This window comes from Patagioenas fasciata, chromosome 1 (genome assembly GCF_037038585.1).
Source record: "Patagioenas fasciata isolate bPatFas1 chromosome 1, bPatFas1.hap1, whole genome shotgun sequence".
In the NCBI taxonomy this organism is placed as follows: Eukaryota; Metazoa; Chordata; class Aves; order Columbiformes; family Columbidae; genus Patagioenas; species Patagioenas fasciata.
Window position 1 is genome coordinate 137,010,115 of NC_092520.1, and position 21,269 is coordinate 137,031,383.

The 21,269-nt window shown below is 40.0% G+C and overlaps 1 protein-coding gene across 1 annotated transcript in view; it reads left to right on the top strand.

Annotated features, from left to right (window-relative positions):
• The window catches only part of PDE3A (phosphodiesterase 3A), a 256,793-nt gene that overhangs the window by 204,541 nt on the left and 30,983 nt on the right, over positions 1–21,269 (top strand). The window contains exons 3-6 of the mRNA XM_065846885.2: positions 8,755–9,015; positions 11,865–12,019; positions 16,614–16,729; positions 20,466–20,685. Of these exons, the coding sequence (XP_065702957.1) occupies positions 8,755–9,015; positions 11,865–12,019; positions 16,614–16,729; positions 20,466–20,685 (752 nt within the window). The remainder of the gene's footprint in view (positions 1–8,754; positions 9,016–11,864; positions 12,020–16,613; positions 16,730–20,465; positions 20,686–21,269) is intronic.

The window sequence follows — 21,269 nt, forward strand, 5'->3', positions numbered from 1 at the left end:
TTGATAAGTATTTCTGCAGCTTCCTACTAATTCCAATGTCACTTCTCAAGTTGCATCCCAAAATAGTCTGAGAAATTTTGAAAGGGAGAAAATATGGCAATATATGACTCCTTTGACTTTGCTCTAGTGTAACTGAGACTGTCACGTTGAAAACGTGGAAGGATTAGTTAGTACGCGGGAGGCAGAATGGTGATTATTGCTTTCAATGGATCTTTTTTTAACTCCTGCTGTGTATTTGACTGCTCTGTTTTAGTTCACCATAGAATTAAAATAACTCCCCGTGCTAAGCAGGCAGTTGGGATGTTGGAGGTGTAAACTCAAATGGGTAAAATCACCAGGTGTTAATAGATGGCACATCTTCCGTTGCTTGTGCACCCAGCATCCCGCCCCTGCTGGGTCCCAGCTGGTGTTACTGCATCTCAAGTTGAGACTGAAGACAGTTGTCACTGTTTTCTTTGCATGAACATAAACTATCAGCTTCAAGCTACCAATTTGTGACCATCTGATGTACAAATTGAAGAACAATAGTGCAAGACAATTGAGGACAGTCTCTGAGGTACAGAGTTGTTTTCCTCAGTCTATGTTATTCAAAGCAGATTTGAGCCCCATTTAGAATTTAATTTTTCCCATCTGCTGTGTTTTAAAGAAAAGTAGTAATTTTTAAAGTTCTGAGTTTAGTCAGAGCAGTGTCTACGTTTTAAATAATAAGCCCTGACTGTTTGTGACTGATTCAGTGATCTGCTCTATGTTGTCAAGTAGTTCTTCAGGCCAGGATAGTCATGACAGTTTAAGATTTTTAGGCAGCCAAATTGCACAGAAAGTACTTTGGAACTGGGTGACTGGGTCCCCAAGGCTCTGCCGAGAACATCAAACATCAGTGTCAGAGTTTCCACAAGGTTTCCAAGCTGCGATGGGCGGCTCTTGGCCAGGAAGTTCACCCCGTGCTCTTGCCTCCTTCCAGGAGCTGCTTTCCCTGGATCTTCTTGCGGGATGCTTTTTGCAGAAGGTCACCAAAAGTCTCTGAGTATCTTGATTTGAACTGGGATTTCCCCAGGAGCCCAAGGCAGAGCACATGTACAACTGGTTCCAGTTTGCCCCTTGTTGATCTTGCATGCTGCTGGGCAACAACCCTCTGTCCCTTTGCCCTGCGCTTTCAAGGGTTTTCCAGTAGCAGCCGAGATACTTGTGCTCTGCTGTGGCAAGAGGAAATGTGGAAAATTAGGTACTCCCTTATGTCAGCACCAGTGGAGTTAGTTAATTTGAGGTCCTTTATGTCAGATATAGATGGTACGGAATTCTGCTGTGTTGGGTTATGTCCAGTACTTGCATCCACATGGGTGAAGACTTTCCTAGTCTGTAGGTCTTGAATCTTACCAAATCTAATCATCCTACTCCTTGAGATGATTTCTGCATCTACCTTGTTGTTGTTGTTGCTTCTTGGTTGCCAACCACTGCAAAGAGATTTTATTTTGGTTCACTTAACAAATCTGGGAAAGATCGATAGGTGAGCTGAAAGCAAGAACCGATAGTTTCCCTTCAAAGTTACAGATGGCGCCAAAGCTGCTTAGGACTAAAATGTATTCTCTGTTTCTCTTTTTCTCCTTTTTGTAAATTCATAGTGCTTATCTGTGAAAACCTTGAGGCCATACTTTCCTGAGGGCACGTCAGTTTGCCTGTTGAGTATGAGATGAGAAAGAATCTCTTTCATTTTTTTCTTTTTTTAAATGTAGATGTCTTTGCTAAAGCTGTGAGACAGACTTCTTTCTGAGCAGCTATGGCCCGTCCAGGGAGATGCTCACCCAAGCCTGGGCATTGAAGAGAGGAGCAATCACAGTGGTGTTATCAGTGCTAACGATTACTGTGACATTGCCACTCAGCAAGAGGGAAGAATAATTGTGGTGTAAGTCTGAGCTGCAGACTGACAGTGCAGTTTGGATTCGATGTGATCCTGTGCCCCTCAGGATGTTGAGCACCATGCACAAGGCCACATGGGCAGCAGGTGGAGGTGCACACAGCGTCCTCAGGAAGTTTGGTGACTGGTTTCTGACAACCCACAGAGGTCACACAAGGCTAGCTTTGGTTTTGTTTTTTCCAGGACAGGGAAAGCAAAAGGCCTTACCGCACCTTCAGTGCCTGCTGCAGATTAAATGGTATCAGTTTACTAAGAATTTTTAGCATGGATGAAACACTCAGTGTTCTTGTAAATGTCTGAACAATTTTTCTGAAATGCTGAAATAATTCACCCCAGACAAATACCTGGCATGGGCTGTTTCAGTCTGAGCTCTTTGGCTGACAAAGATATCATGAACTGCAAGGTCCTGTAACGGAAGAAGTTTAGTCAGCTGTAGCTACGAGCTTTGTGAATGGTGTCACCTAAGGCAGAGGTGCAGGATGTGGCAATGGCAACTGCAGCTCCAGACTTTGCTATAAATGGTGATACATTCCACAGATCTTGTAAGAGAGAAAAAAAAAAAAGGCATTTCCTCCTCAAATCAGTGCCTCTTTCTGAAATGCTCTGAATTCAATATGTTCAAAGTTTGTGTTTTTCTGAATAGACTAAATGTTAGAGCCATTTTTAAAGTGTATTGCTTTCATCCTGATTTTCTGGATAAAATAGGCTTATGTGATCATTCTGACAATTTCAAGAAAATTTGGCAAATGTGAGGAAGCATCGGAGACAATTATCTTCCTAGAAATTTTATGGCAACCTATGGGATGCCAGAGGAAGGTCCAAATTTGTGGCCTTGCTTACTAGTAGACCTGGCAGTTGGAGACAGTAAGAGATTACGGAGAGAGAGACATAAAAACCTACCCATCAGAGTGTAGTTTGACCCCCAGCACAGCTGCCTCCTGCTGACTGTCACTGCAATACAGTGAGTGCTGAGGGGACAAAAACGTTTAACCCTTAAGTGAGCCCATTTTATTGGATCCTCTCTTTGCAGAACTACTTATAAAACTTTCCCCTGGCTGTACTGTGTTCCTTGGAGCCCCTCCGACATCTTGCTGGCTACAGACACACTGCATCTGTTAGCTTTGACACCTTCTGTTCTGCAGATCAGAGTTCAATGTCATCGTTACCAGGAAGGGCTGCTTTGTTATGGTGATGCCATCTCAAATGCCATGTTTATGGCTTGCAGAAGATCTAGAGTCTTCCCTGATTATGGACTCCTCCTTTTGTGCTTCAGTGTCAGGTTTGTGGTTATGTGGCTCTGAGTGCTTTAAAGAATCAACAGCAAAATCAGTGATTACATTGATGATTAGGAAATGTTACCTTTGATCAACATGATGAGACAACAGGAAGGTGCTATATTCAGCCTTACCAAAGAAGAGAGCTTGGGGTTGGTCCGTCTCCAGAGAGCAGTAGAAATACCATGCTTCATTAAGGTGGAGAAAAGATTCTCATAAATGTACTATTTGCTCTCCAGAGAAGAGCGAAAACCTAAACCTTGTGTTAGTACAAAATAAGAGTAAAATAAAAATAAGTCTGGGTAAGACCCCAGTTCTGCAGGTTTAAATACAGAAAAGTGAAATGTCAGAGAATTGTATGCAGGCTTTTCTTTTTCCTTAGTCATTCAGTGAAAGGTGGAGTAGTTAAGTCTGTGGCGCCTTTAAAATGATTCATTATTTCCATAGAAGCCAATTCATGTTTATCCTTCAAATCGCTCTGTGGACATTAAAATAATGGAGAATTATATTTACTTTTAATTTTGTTTCCAGACAGCTTGGCCTGAGCATTCATGATGTGACTTGGAAACTATATCAAATTGTGATTTATTGTTGCTCGTAATTGTGTGAAGATTGAAGATACACTGGATGCTGCTTTTTTCTCTTTTTTCTTTCCTCCTCGCCTCCCCCATTCTTTCACTTACAGTGTGTTCTTGAGTGTAACGTGGTGAAAAGCCAACATCTCGGTGCTTTTTCTTGTACAAGCCACAGCAAATGAAGATTTTATTTTTTGCCTAACATGAAGCTGTGTGAAATGAATTGTGGTTTGTGTTTGATAGCTGGGTTTTTTTTTTCTTCTTCTTTTTTTTCTTTTATTATTATGCTTAAGTTTTGACTATTTTTGTGTTTTCATGTTAATGGTCATTTCTTGTAGGGTGGAGAAAGAGCAGTATTTTAAGCTGGATGAGTTCAGTTTTATGAGAATCATATGCAAAACACCAATGAGGGAGGGGAAGGCTTTTATTTGCAGTAAGGCATCTATTAAGTATAAGGATGTCAAATCTGCTTCATAGGTGGGTCAGCTGTTTCTTAACCAGGTTCAATTCATAAACTAAGTTTATCTATCTGGTCTTATGGAATTTGTTATTCCTATTTTCCTAAATGGTTTTAGCTGGACAGTTTTCTCCGGTTTTTCCCCTAGTGAGTAAAAAGCTATTCTTAGATATTTGTGCATAATGTAATTTAATAGAAGAAAATGAATGTGATTTTGTGAAATGTGGTATAAAAGCCTACAGAAGGTTACACAAATTTTGAGTGTTTATTTTTTTTTCTAGCCATGTTACAGAATCCAAAACACACTATTGAAACCTAAAAATTCTAAGTGTTCATTAAAATTTACCAGAATATTGTTTTCATACTGCATTTAGAAGGGTTCCTTGAATATAAGTTTCCTATGTGGAAAAAAATTGTCTATTTGACAGTGGGATGTACTACTTGTGATTTGGTCCTGTGCTTTGCAGTATGTGTGCTTCTGGGTACGTGAAAGTTTTCTTGCAAATTCCCTGCCCATGGAAGCTTAGATGATTACACAGTTGGTGCCATGAACTGTACATACCTGTCCCTGGTTTCTAATGCATCCTTCTGTGGTCTGGCCATCTTATTTTTCATGTGAGCTCTTTAGGTGAAAACCTTTTATTTTATTTTTGTACACTAAAAAAAAAAAAAGAAAGAAATCCCAAAGGCATGCAGAAAGTGTATTTGAGCCCAGTTAGGTATTCCAAGTGGTACCACAGCCTAAAACACCCACTTGAATGCCAGTTTAAAATAAAATAAGCAGGGGGAGGGTAAGGCAAGCAAAAAAACCAGCAGTTTTTCAACATTTTAAGGCATTTATTTTGTTCCTTACCTTAGTTATCAATGAGTATATTTAGTTGATCCAGTTTTACTTTTCTTTCCAGCCTCTTTGCTTTCTCATTCTCATGACCTAGAGCATTTCCGTTTTAGTCACTGTCTGACATGTCTTAAATCAGTGGGAATGAAGTCACAATGTGAACAGTAAGCGAATCTTCTTCAAAATTTGTGGGAGGAAACTGCATTCACAGTTATTGGCATGGATTGGTAAACGAATACTGACCAGTGTGAAATTAAATTCACTTTAGCTTAGCTCTTCAGGTTTTTTTGTTTAGTTTTGTTTTGTTTTATCAAGTTAGTTGTTTTTTAGTGTTGATTGCAAACATGCCTCTATTCCCAAGTATCTGGCCTTTGGGTTTCAATGAGTAAAGTAGTTTGGAAAGAAGCCAGATCAGTTAATGCAGAGGCTATGCATGTTAGTAGAAAACTACTTACAAAGCCTGAGCATGGATTTCAGACATGGTTTTACCCTAAAAAAAGACTCTGTGTGTGCATGTGTATGTATACACATATATACAATTACATCAATCTAAAATTTTCAGCAATTTGCTGTCCTACATAAAATTTTATCTTGTTTTACATCACCATATGTATTTTATAAAAAATTCCAGGTTTCATTGTCCTTTAGGGAAATGCATTTTAGTTTACTTTTTGAGTAATGGTTTGCAAAGCATACACAGTTCTCTACTGTTTTATAGTAGAGAGTACAAAAAATAAATATTTTAAAATGTTTTCATGCAATTTGTAACTAGTTTTAGAAAATAATTACTTTAATACCTGTGATTTTATCTAGTCAGAGTAGTCTGATAGTACTCTAAATTCATCTTGAGACAGATGAAATAGTCAAACTGCTTGAGAAAGAAACTTATCCTGTATATAAGTTCTGTGTGATTAAATTACAGTGTGCAAACTGTACCAATTTAGGATGTGGTGTTAATGTACTGGATTAGAGTGGATTAGAGTGGTGTTTACCTTCTTCTGCTTCTTTCTTTGAGAGGAATTTAAGCTTGGGCTGTTGTCTTTTTATGTATGCTCTCATTCTAAGGATTCTGAGCCTTAGACGTAGTTCAAACAATACTGTAAGTATGATATACATGAGTGCCGTTTAAAGCAGCTTGCTGCAGCACAGTGATGTCTCTGAAGTACTTCGTACTGTGCTTTCACTCGGAATTATTTTGCAATGCACCAAGTCCCATTGCACGAATTGGTAACTGTGGCTGTTTTATGGTGACTCCTGCCAGTCTGTGGTGGTTGCATATCCTCATGTCTCATCACAGCCCTAGTGAGGGGTGCTCAGTGTGCACCCGCACCTCCTTACAGGCATGGAGATGAGCTCTCTGGGTATGCTGTGCTCCCCAACGGCAATGGGGGTAGCTGAGTGGGTTTCATGTGAGGGTTCAGGTGAAAGCATTGGATCTGCAGGTAGTGTCCTTTTGGTCAAAGATGCAAAAGGTCCTGCCACCTTGCTGTATGAAGAGCACATTGTGCAGGGAGGGTGGGGTGGTATCATCTGTGCCATTGCCAAGCTCTGGAAGCTTTTCCCGGGTGCAGGGCACTCTTCCAAAGAGATAATCCCTTCGTTTTCACTGGTTTGTTCTGGTGGGGCATGGGCTGCAGCAGCGTTACCGTGTTATGTTTGTGAGTCCCTAACTCAATTTGAGTGCAGACTGTCCTTTGTGGTGAGGTGCAGGCACAGGTCAGCAGGGAGGATGCAGACCCGGTGTGTGGTGTCCCCATTCCTGGGCCACGTGGCCTCAGCACCAGCTCCTCACGTAACAGCACAGCCTGGCCTTTGAATCAGACCCATCTGCTGGGTCCCAGAGTCAAGAGAGGGGTCACCAAGACATGACAAGGCCATGTGACAGAAGTACTCTGTAAAGAGGAGAAGGGCTTTCCCTCTCCCTCCCCCACTTGGTACTAATCATGCAGAACAATGCTGGCTGCTTTGCAAAATATTAGTACTGCTGTACAAAATCTGGGCCTCTTCTTATGGCCCGCTGAGTCAGACTTGTTTACTTCATTGAAGTATTAATCTCTGTCTCTGATCGGCAGTCAACAACTCCAGGCTCCAGGCTTAATAGAATTTCAAACTGTAGATTATGCAGTTTTGCTGAAAATATGAGGCTTCTATTGCACTTTGAATTATGTATTCTCCCTTATTCCCCTTTGGTCTGTTTTTCAGCGTTGAGGTTAAGATAGATAATTAATTCCTCCCATCTCAGGCCTTGTCTTTTAATTTAAGAATTTTCTTTAGCATCTGCCAGAACCTTCTGCATGCACTTCTGAGATGTTAAGCAATGAAAGAGCCGTTAAATGAACTTCAGCCTTTTTTTTTTCAGTAGGGTGAAATAGCACTTCAGTATATCAAACAGTTTCTGGTTTATTTTCTTTGGTATCATGACAAAGACAAGAAATGAGGGAAGAGGAGGCTGATTTTCTGGTTGTATGAGAGGATGGTGAGTGAGGAGACCTGTCTTCTGGTCCTGCAGGTTACCTCTGTGTTAACGAGAAGCCGGGCATGAGGAGTGTGTTTCAGTGGAGCAAAACAGCTATTCCCATGGGCCTGATGGCCATATATTTGTTCTGGTGGGCCGTGGGCTGCAGCAATGTTACTGTGTGTTACATGTATACGTACCTATGTACCATATATTGCCCTACTGGCTTTCAGGACAAATGGTACTTCGAGCTGCTGAATGTCGGGAAGTTCTGGAGAATCTCAAAGATGCATTTATGGGTCAACCCTCTCATGCATGCACTGGAAGCCCAGTGCTACAGCTGTGTTACATTACCTGTGTGCATGATGGATGGACTACCTGTATGAAGACAGTTTGCCTGGACCACAGTTGGTTTGCAGTGTGTAATTTATAGATCAATTACATAGATGTACTGGGTAGGATGTGTAAGATTTGCCAGTGATATGAACTGCTACTTGGTATTATTTCTGCTTACACAATCATTCCAGTTAATAATTCTTCCAAATGATATATGTAAAGTAGATATATATTTCAAATCCAGGGGAAAGTAAGGACCACCTGAACTGGTCTTACAAATCTGTAATTATTCTCATCTCTTCTGTCTGAATAAAATAAAGATTGTATATCCACTTTTTAGTCCATTTCAGTTTTGGTATAGCTGCCCAATATGCAGTTTCTTGGAGAAGAGTGTTGTTGCCACCATATCAGAATGCTAAAATTTAATAGCATGGAGTTATTTTAAAAATCTCAGTGTATGCTTGTTCATCTAAGCATAAGCATTGAACATTAGTTGTTCTAGATGCCTCTGTAGTTAATAGAAAGGCACCTCTCAAGAGAGACCCCTCCCATCCTAAGTTATGTCTCTGAAATTATTTGTGCAAATAGCCCCTGGCCATTGACTATGTCTCTGTAGGGAGCCTGGACAATTCATTCAGATCGGCTAAGTCAGCTGCAGATGGTGAAAGCTGGGAAAACAGATATGATGAAATTCCGAACTCTTTGCATACTGTGAGCATTATGGCTGATGATCAATTTAGTCAGCATGATTCTCGTTATTTAAAGAGATATTTCGTGTTATTATTTTTCCACTCTGTGGGTAACCACTTTAGCAAAAGTTGTGGAGGGAGTTCACCATAGCTTTAGATACTGCTCCGCAGGTTATTCACCACAATTGTCTTATATGTATTATTTTTCTCTTCTTTAGTCTTCTGGTACCAGTATCACAGTGGATATTGCTGTCATGGGAGAAGCACACGGGCTCATTACAGACCTTCTAGCAGATCCTTCGCTGCCCCCCAATGTGTGTACTTCACTGAGAACAGTGAGCAACCTGCTTAATACGCAGTTAACCTTCCAGGCCATCCACAAGCCAAGGGTGAACCCTTTGGTGTCCTTCAGCGAGAACTACACCTGCTCCGACTCAGAGGAATGTCCGGAGAAAGGAGAGAAACTAGCTATTCCCAAGGTGAGTACTGGATCCTGTCCGTCATCTTATAACTCAACTTTCCCTAAAGGGGCAGCACTGGATTAGTGGGATATTTCCCTCTACTTTTTGCTTGTTTGCTTCAGATTCAGATCTTATGCACTAATCATACTGTACTATTAAAAGGACAGCTAAGTAGACTGTTGGTTTTCTAGTGAGAAAATTCCTGTGTGTCTGTCAACTCATGTCCAGGTTAACTTTGGTTCAGGCATGTTTAGAAGATGATATTTGACACAGGGTAGTTCACATAGATGGTGTGTGTATTTCTTCGCAGTGTTGGCTGGAGCTTAGGAGAGAAGACACGATGGGGAACAGAGCAAGATAAAGTCTTTCGGCATCCAAACTCACAAGTCTGTCCCATTACTTCTCACAAAGATATTCCACTCCCACTCAAAAGATTTGAGCAAGTGCATGTGGGGTGACTATTCTGGTCAACTAACAGTAGGGAATTAAGTAGTAATATGAGGGACCTTTTTGCCTACTTTGAACAATGGATTTTGAAGTTCTTTATGAATTTCAGTCTTGTCTTCCATCCCTTAGCTAGAGGTGTGAAACCTATAGAAGTCAAGGAAAAGTCTATTGATGACCTTCAGGTACAATGGACCAAGTTTAAAATGCTGTATATCAAACAAACAGAAAATATCGCCAGAATTCTTAGTATGACAAATATTGTGAGCTCATGAGAAATAGTCTTAAGAAGCAAAAGAAGACTGAACAAAAAAAGTATATGTTACTGCCTTGACAGATGACTTTATGAATGCTCAGGAATCCAACAGGCAATGACCGCTGCTAACCACTCACGTTTAGTAAGTGAGAAACTAGAAAGAACATGTCAGCTTTGAAGCAGTTTGAATTGTAGGTTCATTGCTAATTAGCTGTCCCGCAAGGCTTACATTTCACTTTTGAAACTAAACTGAAATACTTTTGTCCTGCAATCTCCTTTGTAAAATTAAATATAGGCAGAGGACATTGCACAGGCGAATGCTTTAGCAGTTCACATGACACAGCCAGCATTCATTCCAGCATTTCCCGGCGTCTGCATTATAACACTTGTGACTCTTTCCTTAATGTATTTTTGTGTGATGATAATTATTACCCTGTTTGCCTTTGTAACAGCTGTATGTATGCAATGGATGTTCACAGGTTGTTAAACACGTTTTCCAGTTTATTTCAGTGTATAGGTCTATAATGGCTGTACTCTAGGCTCTGAGTGGAAAAGTTACGTGGAGGAACACTGCCATCACATGAGCAAGCACAGAGAACAGATACCAGTTTACTGTTACATAATACCTAGTGAGGAGAAGAGAAATGAAGGATGAAGAAATGAGTTAATGCTACAGAGGACTAATATGACTGAAGAATTCAGTGACCTAAATGTATTACGGTTCATAAAATAGTTTGCAGTACTTCATTTAAGTGTCTAAAGATAGGTTTAGGGTCTTTATCTTAAGCATCTGACACTGAGCATTTTGGGTAAGATAGTTGTTAACATATTTATCTGTAAGTTTGAACTTCAGAACCACAAGTGTCTTCCATCTCATGTCTCTGGCAAAGTCAAAGCTCTCCCTCACAGAGATATATTTATTGTAGTTCTTAACTATAAGCACTTCACAAGAACTACAAGGGAAACATCTTAGAAAACGATAGCATCTGCAATAGCAAATCTGGATCTGCAAAAACTTGGTCATCATCCTTTATTTTCACTGTCTGCCTTCAAAAATTTGGAAAAACAATGTGAGTACTATTAATGGAGAAAAAGAAGAGTCAGGTGAAAGAAAAATGCAGGGTGGTCAAGAAAAATCTGCCGTGAACCATGATGCTTTCTGTAAGCTTTTCAGGAGACATCATACCCCTGAGCATGAAAGTTTTATTTCAGTGGGTGATATTTGGATTGGGTAGATATAACAGGAAAAAAAGTTGAAGCTCCCCTTCTGTTATTTTTCTTACAGCCTTTCTTGTCTTAAATCTCTGATTGTGAGCATCCATGACAGTTTATATCATAGAACAGCTGAGGTTGAAAGTATATCTGGAGATCGTGTAGTCCAGTTTGGAGATTGCTTAGTCTAGTCCTTCAGCTCATGGAAGCTGACCCTGGAGCAGGTTTCTCTAGACTCAGCCTAAAGCAGGTTGCTCAGGAGAGTGTCCATTTGGGTTTTGACTATCTGCATGGATGTAGGCTCCACAGCTTTTCTGGGTAACCTCTTTTAGTGTTCAATCATCCTCACAGTAAAAAATATTTTATTACATTTCATGTAATGGAACTTCCTGTATTTCAAATCATGCCCCATTGCCTCTTGTCCTGTCACTGGACACCACTGGAAAGAGCCTGGGCATGTGTTTTCTTTACACCTTTCCTTCAGGTGTTTATATACATTGATAAGATCACCCTTGAGCCTTTTTTACTCCAGGCTGAGGAATCCCAGGTCTCTTCAACCTTTACTTTTATGACAGCTTCTCCAGTCCCTCAGTCACCTTTGTGGCCCTGATGACTCGCTGAAGTGCCTTTTGCCACATCATACGGAACCAAAATTTTTGAAGAGCACAATCAACATTGGCTGACTCCAGTGAGAGATTCAGCTGTTGAATATCTGTGGCTATGGGGCTGTAGAAATATACCTTCTTTTAAACTTGAAATAGGGAGGGTGGTCCAGACACTCCAAGTGTTTAAAGCGCCAAGTGTGTTTGAACAGAAGGTAGGCACCATAATACCAGATTTAATATAGCTCATTAGGTGTTCTCAGGCAGAATTAATCAAATGAAAATGTTTTTCTTCTGCATGTTTAAAGTGTTTGTAACCCTGTATAAACTCTAGGCAACTGATTTCTTTCTAGCGCTTACGGAGAAGTTTGCCTCCAGGGCTGCTGAGACGAGTGTCCTCAACTTGGACCACCACAACATCAGCCACGGGATTACCTACACTGGAGCCAGCTCCAGTGAGAAGGGATCGCAGTGCCAGCATCAAACCTCATGAATCATCTTCATCCAGGTTACAAGTTACCTCCTCTGTCTTTTATGTCTGTCTCTTGGGACAGATTTCTTTGGTTCTGTGAGATGATGTCCCTGATATAAAAATGCTGACTCCAAAGTATGTTAGAACTACTTCTTCGTGTTTCTGTAAATTGTGTTGCCAAGGGAATGGTATTACCAATTTTAGTCAGCTTATGCTAAAACTATTCCTATTGTTGTGAAGCAAAATGGGAAGAAAATATATTTATGCTAGAGAAGTGCAGAACTACACAATAAAATGGGAAACAAGGTAAGATATGTGGTTAAAGTCTTCTTGATATACAACAGTTTCCTCCCTGGGTATTGCTCAGCCAAGAAACAATGCTAACAAGTAACCCAGCTGTTGAACATCACTTCTAACAACACACATAGTTATGTGATCCTGCCATTAAACCAGTTCATAAAGCGCTTCTCCATCCTCTAGATAGTAACTTGCATAACACAAACCCTGATTTCAAGTGGGCCGTCCTAAAATACACGATTTTGTGCTTTTCTGACCATAGAAACGGAGTATCATATGATGATGCAGCACTGTACACACCTTGCATCCCAGGTGCACACTTAATTGCAGAATATAACAACTGCCTAGGGCTCCCTGAACAAACTCATGTGAATGCAGTACTAGCAATAGATGGTAAATAAAACACATTGATTTAAATAGTCAAAACATGATTTAGTAGAGAGAAGTTAAGCCTCTAAGTATATTTGTTACCATTGGGAAAATAAAAAGGAAAAAAAAGTGTGATCTAGGAGTAAAATTAGAAAGGAAGATTTACTGGTGGAGATTAAAAGCAAAGATGAAAATGAAATGGACAGTGTAAATTTCTCTTACAGGATGGTTGCCATACTTTCCCTTAATTTTAAGCACTGCAGTGGAGCACTTCTTTCCTCTTGACCACAGAGTTTAGCTATACTGGGATTCAGAATCCTCACTGCCCCGTCCTTAATCCTAACTATCTCATCTAGTTAAAAGGCTTTTCCTAATTTGCCACAAGAAGCGAATAAACACAGCTGCTTTGTTGGGGTGCAGACTGAGTGCCCACTTCTATTTATAATGTATTTATTTACCTATTCATTTAAGATGCTTCATATTTTCAAGGGCTATGGAAGCAGGTAATGGTGCTGGAAGAGTCACAACTACAAAATAATGATTAATAAAGCCTTGAAATGGATTTCAGCAAAATCTCTGGAGGAATTGTACACTAAAAAGAGTCTGTGACATACACAATGCAATGTTACCTTCATATAGTGTCGTAGAAATGGAGGACTAGATCTACGAAGAGGTTTGCGTAGGCTGAGGTACCTACCTACTCAATTTTGTGCCCAAAAAGAAGTTTAGTTCCAATTTCCTAAAGCATGTCCGTCAAAGTCTTTCAAAGTTACCCAGAAGCACAAGAGACAGGTTCTTATCTTCTGGCTATATTCCCTTACGATTTACTATATCAGTTAGGTATTCCCTGCTCACTCTTACCCATTCTCTGTTTCCCAGAGCCTGATACTTGAGCCAGTATCATGAAATACATAGGCCTCCCATGACGGGGAGAGAAGTTGTGTCTGCTCACCTGCTTACAGCCAGCAGCTGACTGATTTAGGGCATTTGCAGAGAGCTACCCTAATAAAGTTTCTTCTCTGCCTAAGGGCATTCAGACCTAGGCACCTCACATTCTGGGACTTCCATGCTATGAGAAAGCCTGAGGTGAGTTGCATTTGGCCCCTCACCAGGGCTGTGGCAGATAATCCAGTAGCAACCAGTGAAAGAAGGAGCTGAATGGCTCTTAGTCTTGTGGGAAGGGTGCTCCTGTGTGAGAAGAGAGGCTTGGGTCCCAGGCACTGTTAACTATGATATGTTTCATAGCTGTTTGAACAGGATTTCCTCCTTTCTGGTTCCATGAATATTTTTCTATTCTAGTCAGAAAGGAGCAGAGCCTTCAAAGGAAGGGTGGAGGGCAGCCAGTTTTCCAGTGTGGTAGTTATGGTGCCACTCTATGAGAATAAATTTCAGGTCCCTTCCCCACTTCAGCAAGGGCCGTGATCTTGGAGAGGAGGAGTGTAGAGACGTGCTTTGCTATGGGGGAAGGAAGAGCAGAGCAAAAGCACCAAATTCAATAAAGAGAATTCAGAGCCATGATATCAGAAGGCTCAAATGGTTTTTCTGCAGTTCAAAGTTTAGTGCCAGTAGTGGAGAAAAAGGTAGAACCTGAGAAGCCTCAACATCCCTAGAGTTTGCTGTTGGATAACCTGGGTGAATGCAGCCCCAGAGAGGTGCTTTGGCCAGCCTTTCTTCCAGACAGGTAAACCTTTCCCATAGAGGAGGCTCTTGTGCTGGGAGCATAGGTGCTCAAGGCAGCGTGCAGTGTACACACCGAGTGTCTGGTGCAAGAAAAATACATGGTTAGCCAAAGTTCACTTTGTGAGGAGTCCCATATATATCTGTAAAAGTAAATATGAAGAAGTTATAACCAAATGGAAATGTTATTCAGTCACCAACCTTTGGTTCCCAGGCTGCATTTGATTTATGCTGTTGATACGAGACTCTCACATAGTATGTAAGCATCCTAAGATGGGAATCAGAGGGAGAAGGAGAGCAATTAAATATTATTGTTGGTCTTGTTCTACCGTTGTTATATAACTCTACATGGTGAGCCAACTAAGCAGGCTATCCATTCTTCCTATGTTAATGTCGCCAGTTGTATAATTATAGCTCTGTCAAGCCTCCCAGCCTACTGTTTGCCGTTCTTATTTTACAGTAGGAGAAACAATGTGTATTCCAGATAGGGGAAAAATGAATCCTATAAGTCTGGCTTTAAAAATTTTGGCAGACCAATACAGCTTTGCTTTCAAGGAAAATAATTTTGAACTGAAGGAGAAAAAAAATCTTGATTATCTGCCACTTTCCCTGTACATAATTCAAGCGAGCCACAGGTCACAGAGAAAGGAGCATTTCATGGCTTGAAGGATAGGAGAGGGGAAATGACACCGGAATTACCCTGTGGCAGATTCTTCAGTTACAATACCTGCAACATGTTCCTCGCATTCTGAGACAGTACCTCTAGATTTCTATAATCAAATATTTGCAAAAATCCCACTTCAGTCTTTGTTTAAGATTAGTAAACCTGCATTCTTCTGTCCACATGTCACTGAACTGGTAAGATGTGGTCCTCTTATAGCTTCAAATAATTTGGGAAAAGTAATAGAGTTTCCATATTCCTTCCCTCAGTCACGTACATATCCAGTGGTTCTTCCCTAAGAAGTCAAAGGATGTGGTTTGGGGATTATGGCTTGGTTTGGTTTTGGTTTACTTTACAGTGGACCAATGTGTTATATTCCTCCTGTCAGTTAAGAAACAAACCCACAAAACAAAACAAACAAAATAATTTAAGAAACAGTTGGATTCTTTCTTTGTCTCACTTCATCATGGATTATAGGAATTTGGGCCAACAAAGACACCCAGCTAATATTTTTGAATATAGTGCTTGCTCTTCCCAAACAATAAGGTGTTTGTAGAACTAAGACAATGTTACGTGCTTTTTTTTTTCAGAACACTTTGTTTTTTTCAAGTTGGTTGTTTTTGTTTCGCTTTATCAAGTTCAGCTGGGGCTAGAGTGCTTTAAAAGGCTGTCTTCTGCCTTGCATGTCATCTCATCACTTGGATGTAAGACTATGAGGAGAAATGTGGAGCCTGAACAGCCTAATGGATCTGTCCAGAGAAATCATAGGCCTCGCGATAAGAATGAATGCTATGGCCTTGTAAGAAGCTGACATTTGACAAGTGTCATTCAGGAAAACAATGATAAATACAATTCTGCTTTACAGAACTGTTTGGCCATTTCTGGTGCACAGAAATTATAAATATATAAAAGCACGTGCCCATCCGCTATAGAGGACAGGCATTTGTTCCCCACACACACAGACACATGCACCCTATTTTCCTTGACTGAGTTTCTCTTGGATCAGTGACCAATGTCTTGAGGGTCTGTCAACAGGATTTTTTCTTTTTTTTTGAGATGCAGCATGTGTTTGAATTGGCTAGAGCATGAAGCGCTTTGCCCAGAGAAGAGGCACACCACCAGCAAGAGTAATACAGGGCTCTTCCGAACCTCTTCCAGTCTCCCGATGAGCTCCTCTGGTGCCCAGAGTGATACTGGGTATCTGCCTGGCACGGGCAGCAGAGGAGTCAAGGAGGATGACTTTTCATTTACACTGAGAACTTCGGACTGTTGTAGGGAGGAGTTAAAACAGACTATAGATTTGCCTTGGTTTCAAGTCAGCTTTTGAGCCTCTTTGTACTGTCAGAACAATATAATGAAGACATCTTCATATAAATAAAGTGAAAAGGCCTCAGCACTGAAGGAAGTCCAGCTTTGGAGTATCTGCATTGTAAATATTTTTACAGAATACAATACTGAGTGCCTCACAAATAGCAGTTTGTCCAGCAGATAGATGCTGTTGTCCTCCTCAGATTTTGTGCTATCTCAGTATCACATACTTCTTCCTGTAGCTTGTAACTTCTTAAGAGCTGCCATTTAGGCTTTCTGCTGTCTCAAACGATGTTTTTTTGTGCTCTGGTTTTGCAGCGCTGATTCTTGGAACAGTTCAATTCTGATGACAATCACGAAGAGCAGGTCCTTCTCCACCTCCTACGCTATGTCTTCTACCAACCACCTGAATGCCAAAAGGCAGAGCCGGCAAGGTGAGTGGGTGTCTGTGGCTCCATCAGTCTTGCTTAGCTGCTTGCCTGTGACTAGTACGTGCAGCTGCTTTTGGTCTCTGTCCAGTCAGTGTCTTTTCTTATTTTTCCATCAATATAAATATAATTATTTCCTTTGTTGAAAAGAAAATCCAACAGTGGCTTAAAATATTATAGCTCATAGTGACGCCACTGTAAATGTTTTGACTTTTATGATCTACAGAGTTTAATCATGACATGATGTGGCAAATGCAATACTAAATCATGTTGTGATTTATATCCATGTAGTTCCCTTGACTACAACAGGGCTGAGAACAGTGTTTTCTATAACATTAGTTAAATTAACTGTCTGTGTATGTTGCCTGAGATTTCTTGAAGCACAGTCTCCATAATGCCATTCAGAGCTGTAGGCAGCAACTGACCTTTCTTAAGCAAAAATATCCAAGACATGGCCATTGTAACTCAGAGGTCTATCTCTGTATATTCGTTATTGAGAAAGTCCAGCTAGTTCTTACTGTATATTAGAGATGAGAAATATGGGGGGTTTTACTCAGTAAGTAGAGCCTTTAAAGAAATGACTCCTGTTTTAACTGAGGGAAAGAAATTAAGGTGTCTTCTTGTTTGATAATGAAATATGCACTATGACAACCATTGATCAGTCTTAGTTCACAGTAACGTGGTTCTCATCCCTGTACAAATGCAGGATAAAGTAATGTTTGCCCATGCTCTAACCTGTAATTAAAAATTATCACAAGGCCCTCCTTTTTTAAATCACCTGTTTGGGTTATTTTTTTTTCCAAACATGGGATAATGTTGAGACAATGTTATTCGAAGATACTGACCACCCAGACATCAGATGGAAATTCATAGGTGCCTGAGGTCTGACATCGGAAAAGTCAGAGAACCGAAACTTAAGAGATGACTTTGAAGATATGACTGCACAATTATTCTGCATATCTACCACTGTCACATCTCATCTCCTTTTCAAACTGAAGAGTTTATTTAATCTCCTCTTTTACAGAAACTGCTTTGTTATACCACAATAAGTAACACAATATTGTCTTAAAGGATAATAGGCACATAGGCAAATGAATAGAATTGAAACTGGAAAATGATGGGAGATATAGTATTAAGAATCCAGGCATTTGTTTTCGAGGAAAATAAATACAACTTGAACTTGTGATTTTCAGAGATTAACCCATTAAGTCGAAAAGGAGGAGTGTGTGCGTGTGTAATTTTTATACACTGAAAATGACACTAACTATCAGTTAGGTTTACATTTAGTTTCTTCTGCTTCCAGAAAGTTTTAATAGTAATCTCTGTTGGCCAACAGCATGAGCTCCCCAATGATGAAGAGAGAGATCCATTCCTAGGGGCACTGATTCACATGAGTAATAATTTTGGCTTAGCATTCTATGCAGAAGACTGATATTTTGATTATTTAGACTGTTTGCAAGCATGTACTTTTAATTGTAATTTGGTTTTGTATTCCAACCAAAGAATTGCATCCATTTACATTAGTTAATAAAAATTAGACTTTTATATGTTAGCTCCATGGGCAATATATAATAATTCTTCATAGAAATTAATCTAGAGAAATCTGTAAATCTGTTAATTTACAAAATGTGTCTTTAATTATACATGAAGAAGTAACATTTTAATATGCTCCTAGCTATACCTATTTTGGCAAAATTTCAAGGTAAACTCAAGTGTTTTCGTATGTAATTTCACATCACATTGAAGTTATTGTTTTACTTCTTCAACACTGCACATGTGTAAAATTTGTGGAGGACCTAAGCAGATGGATGAACTTGAAAGTTCTCCCTTTATTGTTCATTTTCTTTTATGTTGATTGTTCAAAATTCCTTGCTGTAGCAAGATATGTTTTCTATTGCTTTTGCCAATAAATGGTGAGATGTTGAATTATTGAAAGTAGGTTTGCATTTTCCTGTTAAATTTATTTTTGGTTACCTACACTGGCAAGTTACTCTCTTAAAACAAACACAACCAAAAATATTTTGAGAGATAGAAGCCCAAACTAGCAGTAGAAAGTCAGACGTGATTAGAAACAGTATTGTGAAAATTGCTGTTTAAATTCCCAGGCTTGATTTAAATTGCTGAAAGATGACCATATATATTGTATTCTCTAACGATCACAAAGATTAGCTGGTAAAATATAGCTCCAAGATAGATAATAATCCAACTCAATCCCCTGTGCAACTAATATGTTTTTAAAGACATATTTTTGTTAGATGAAAAGCAGACATCTCAATGGATCAGTAAATATGAAACTGAGGCTTTCTGTATTTTAAAGCAATTTCCATATGTCATGGCCATCTGATAACTTTTTAATTATTCCATAGGCTGTAGGTTTCTGATCTCAAGAATAGCATAATATCCTAGCTGCAGTTATTGAATTAACACGGTAATACATACCACATGTTTGCTGAAGAAATACCCTTATCAAAATGTAGGAGATGCTGGATATCTTAAAATTATAGTGTAGTAACTGTCAGAGATTATTTTTGACTCTTGGATTGTCAACAGTAAATAATACTTTAACCTCATGTCACAGTAAGTTGTTATCAGGAAAAAACACTGAAACTGTACACGTATTTACTGCGAGGTTAGTATTTCATAAACTTAGATCAACATAGTGCCTTATTCTAAGGTAATTTTTGTGTCTGTACTGCATTTTAGATAGTGGGCACAGTTCAAACATAGAACCAGTTAAAATTCCCAAGCTCTTTATGTCATTTGGCTTCAAAGATGAACATGGTAAATGAACTAGGGCTGAGTTCCTACAAACTTCAGAACAAAGCTCAGGAGGTTAAGTCAATTTACTTGCATTTCCTTTTTAGATTCTCTTTGCCCCCCTTGCACTATATTGTGAATGGGACCTGTTTGTCTGAGACTAGAAAATGTAAAGTGGATTCAAAGAGAAAGGGGAACTTTGTCTCAAACGTTGTACTGGCTGATGGATTTCATCTTGGCGGTGGTGCTTAGGTAGAGTTGGGGACAGTGATAAATACGTCTTGCCAGCGTTCGTATGTGCGAATCTTGGCGGTTTCTCATACACTGGCTCAGGAGTAGAATACCATGTACAGGTAGTGGTCGTAAGTCTCCCATAGTGAGCAGCAGATAGTGAAAACTAAACTCAAGCTGCACAAGATGGAGGCCAAACTCTGAGAAATGCAGAAATGGCACGATAAGTGCAGTATTTTGTATTTCTGTAATTTATGACTACTAAATATTGCACTTCTTTTGTTATTTCTAGTCTTCACACATGTCGAAATTCTAATTTGTTGGGAATGTGTGTAAGCCTTTCTTGTCCCTGCTTTACAGACGGAGACAGTGAAGCAACAAGAAATTGGATATGGTTCTGGGAACTGCCTGTTTGGTGTCTCTGTCGGTCGCTAGGAGATGTTGATACCCATAATCGTGCCACTAATGCATGCCTTTCATTTCATGCCTGCCAGTTAGTGCATCCTACTCAACAGGGAGAATATGCTTCATATTTTGGACCGGATCTTCAGCATGTAGAAGTGGCTGATATTAATGGAGTTTCATCTCTCTGTGACGCCCATGGACTTGGCTCAGAGTGGAGGAGGGTTTTCTCTTTCCTTTTGGAAGCTGTGCTGGTACCTGTGCACCTCGAGAGGACTCTTTCTGCCCAGGGAGCTCATATAACCATCTGCCACTTCTGCTAATTGACAAGACTCTTCTCTTCTTTTGTCAGGTGTCCCACAAAATATCTCACCTCTTACCTCCCCATGCCATTCACCGATTCAGGGGACGCCTGCCACAAGTCCTACTGGAAAATCAACTTCCGCATCATTTCCAGACTCTACAGATACTGACACCAAGCAAGGCTTAAAGCCACACAAAGTCTTAACTGCTGCTCAGAGTGCATCTAGTCTGTCAGACTCTATTATCAGCCCCTCTGTCATCTGCCGCAGGTAAGATAATAATTTGACATGCGTTGGAATCCTTTCACATTGTTCTTGCAAACAATCTCTTTTGACCAACATAAAAGTTTTTGTGATTTGCCATTGTATTGTGTATTGATATTTCACCATATCTAAGCAGTTGATAGTACACGAGTAATTGCGTGGATTGATGCTGCAAAGTGCTTGTAATGTGCAAGACATTTAGTTAAATTTACAGCTTTTACTCATGTCAGATGTGCAGTCTGATTCATAAATAAATTCTTCGTCAATAACTTGCAGATCCAAAAGTTGCATTTCATGTTAACAGCTTCTCATGCATTTAACACGAGTAGTCACTTTCAGGTCACAGGGCCAAGTCTTTCACAATAGGCACCTGATGTTTGATAGAAAAATCTGACTGCCAGGGATTAAAAACTGCTGGCCTGTAGCCTTCTGATAAAGGTGTTCCAACAATGCCTGAAGACTATGTCATTTTGAGTTCTCACTCTCAGAAGGAGTGGATCCTGCCCTCCCTAGGGCAGAGTCGGATTATGTAGCACTGGGATTTTTTTCGGAAATGAGCTACAGCTGAGTTTTTCCTACTGCAGAGAGTT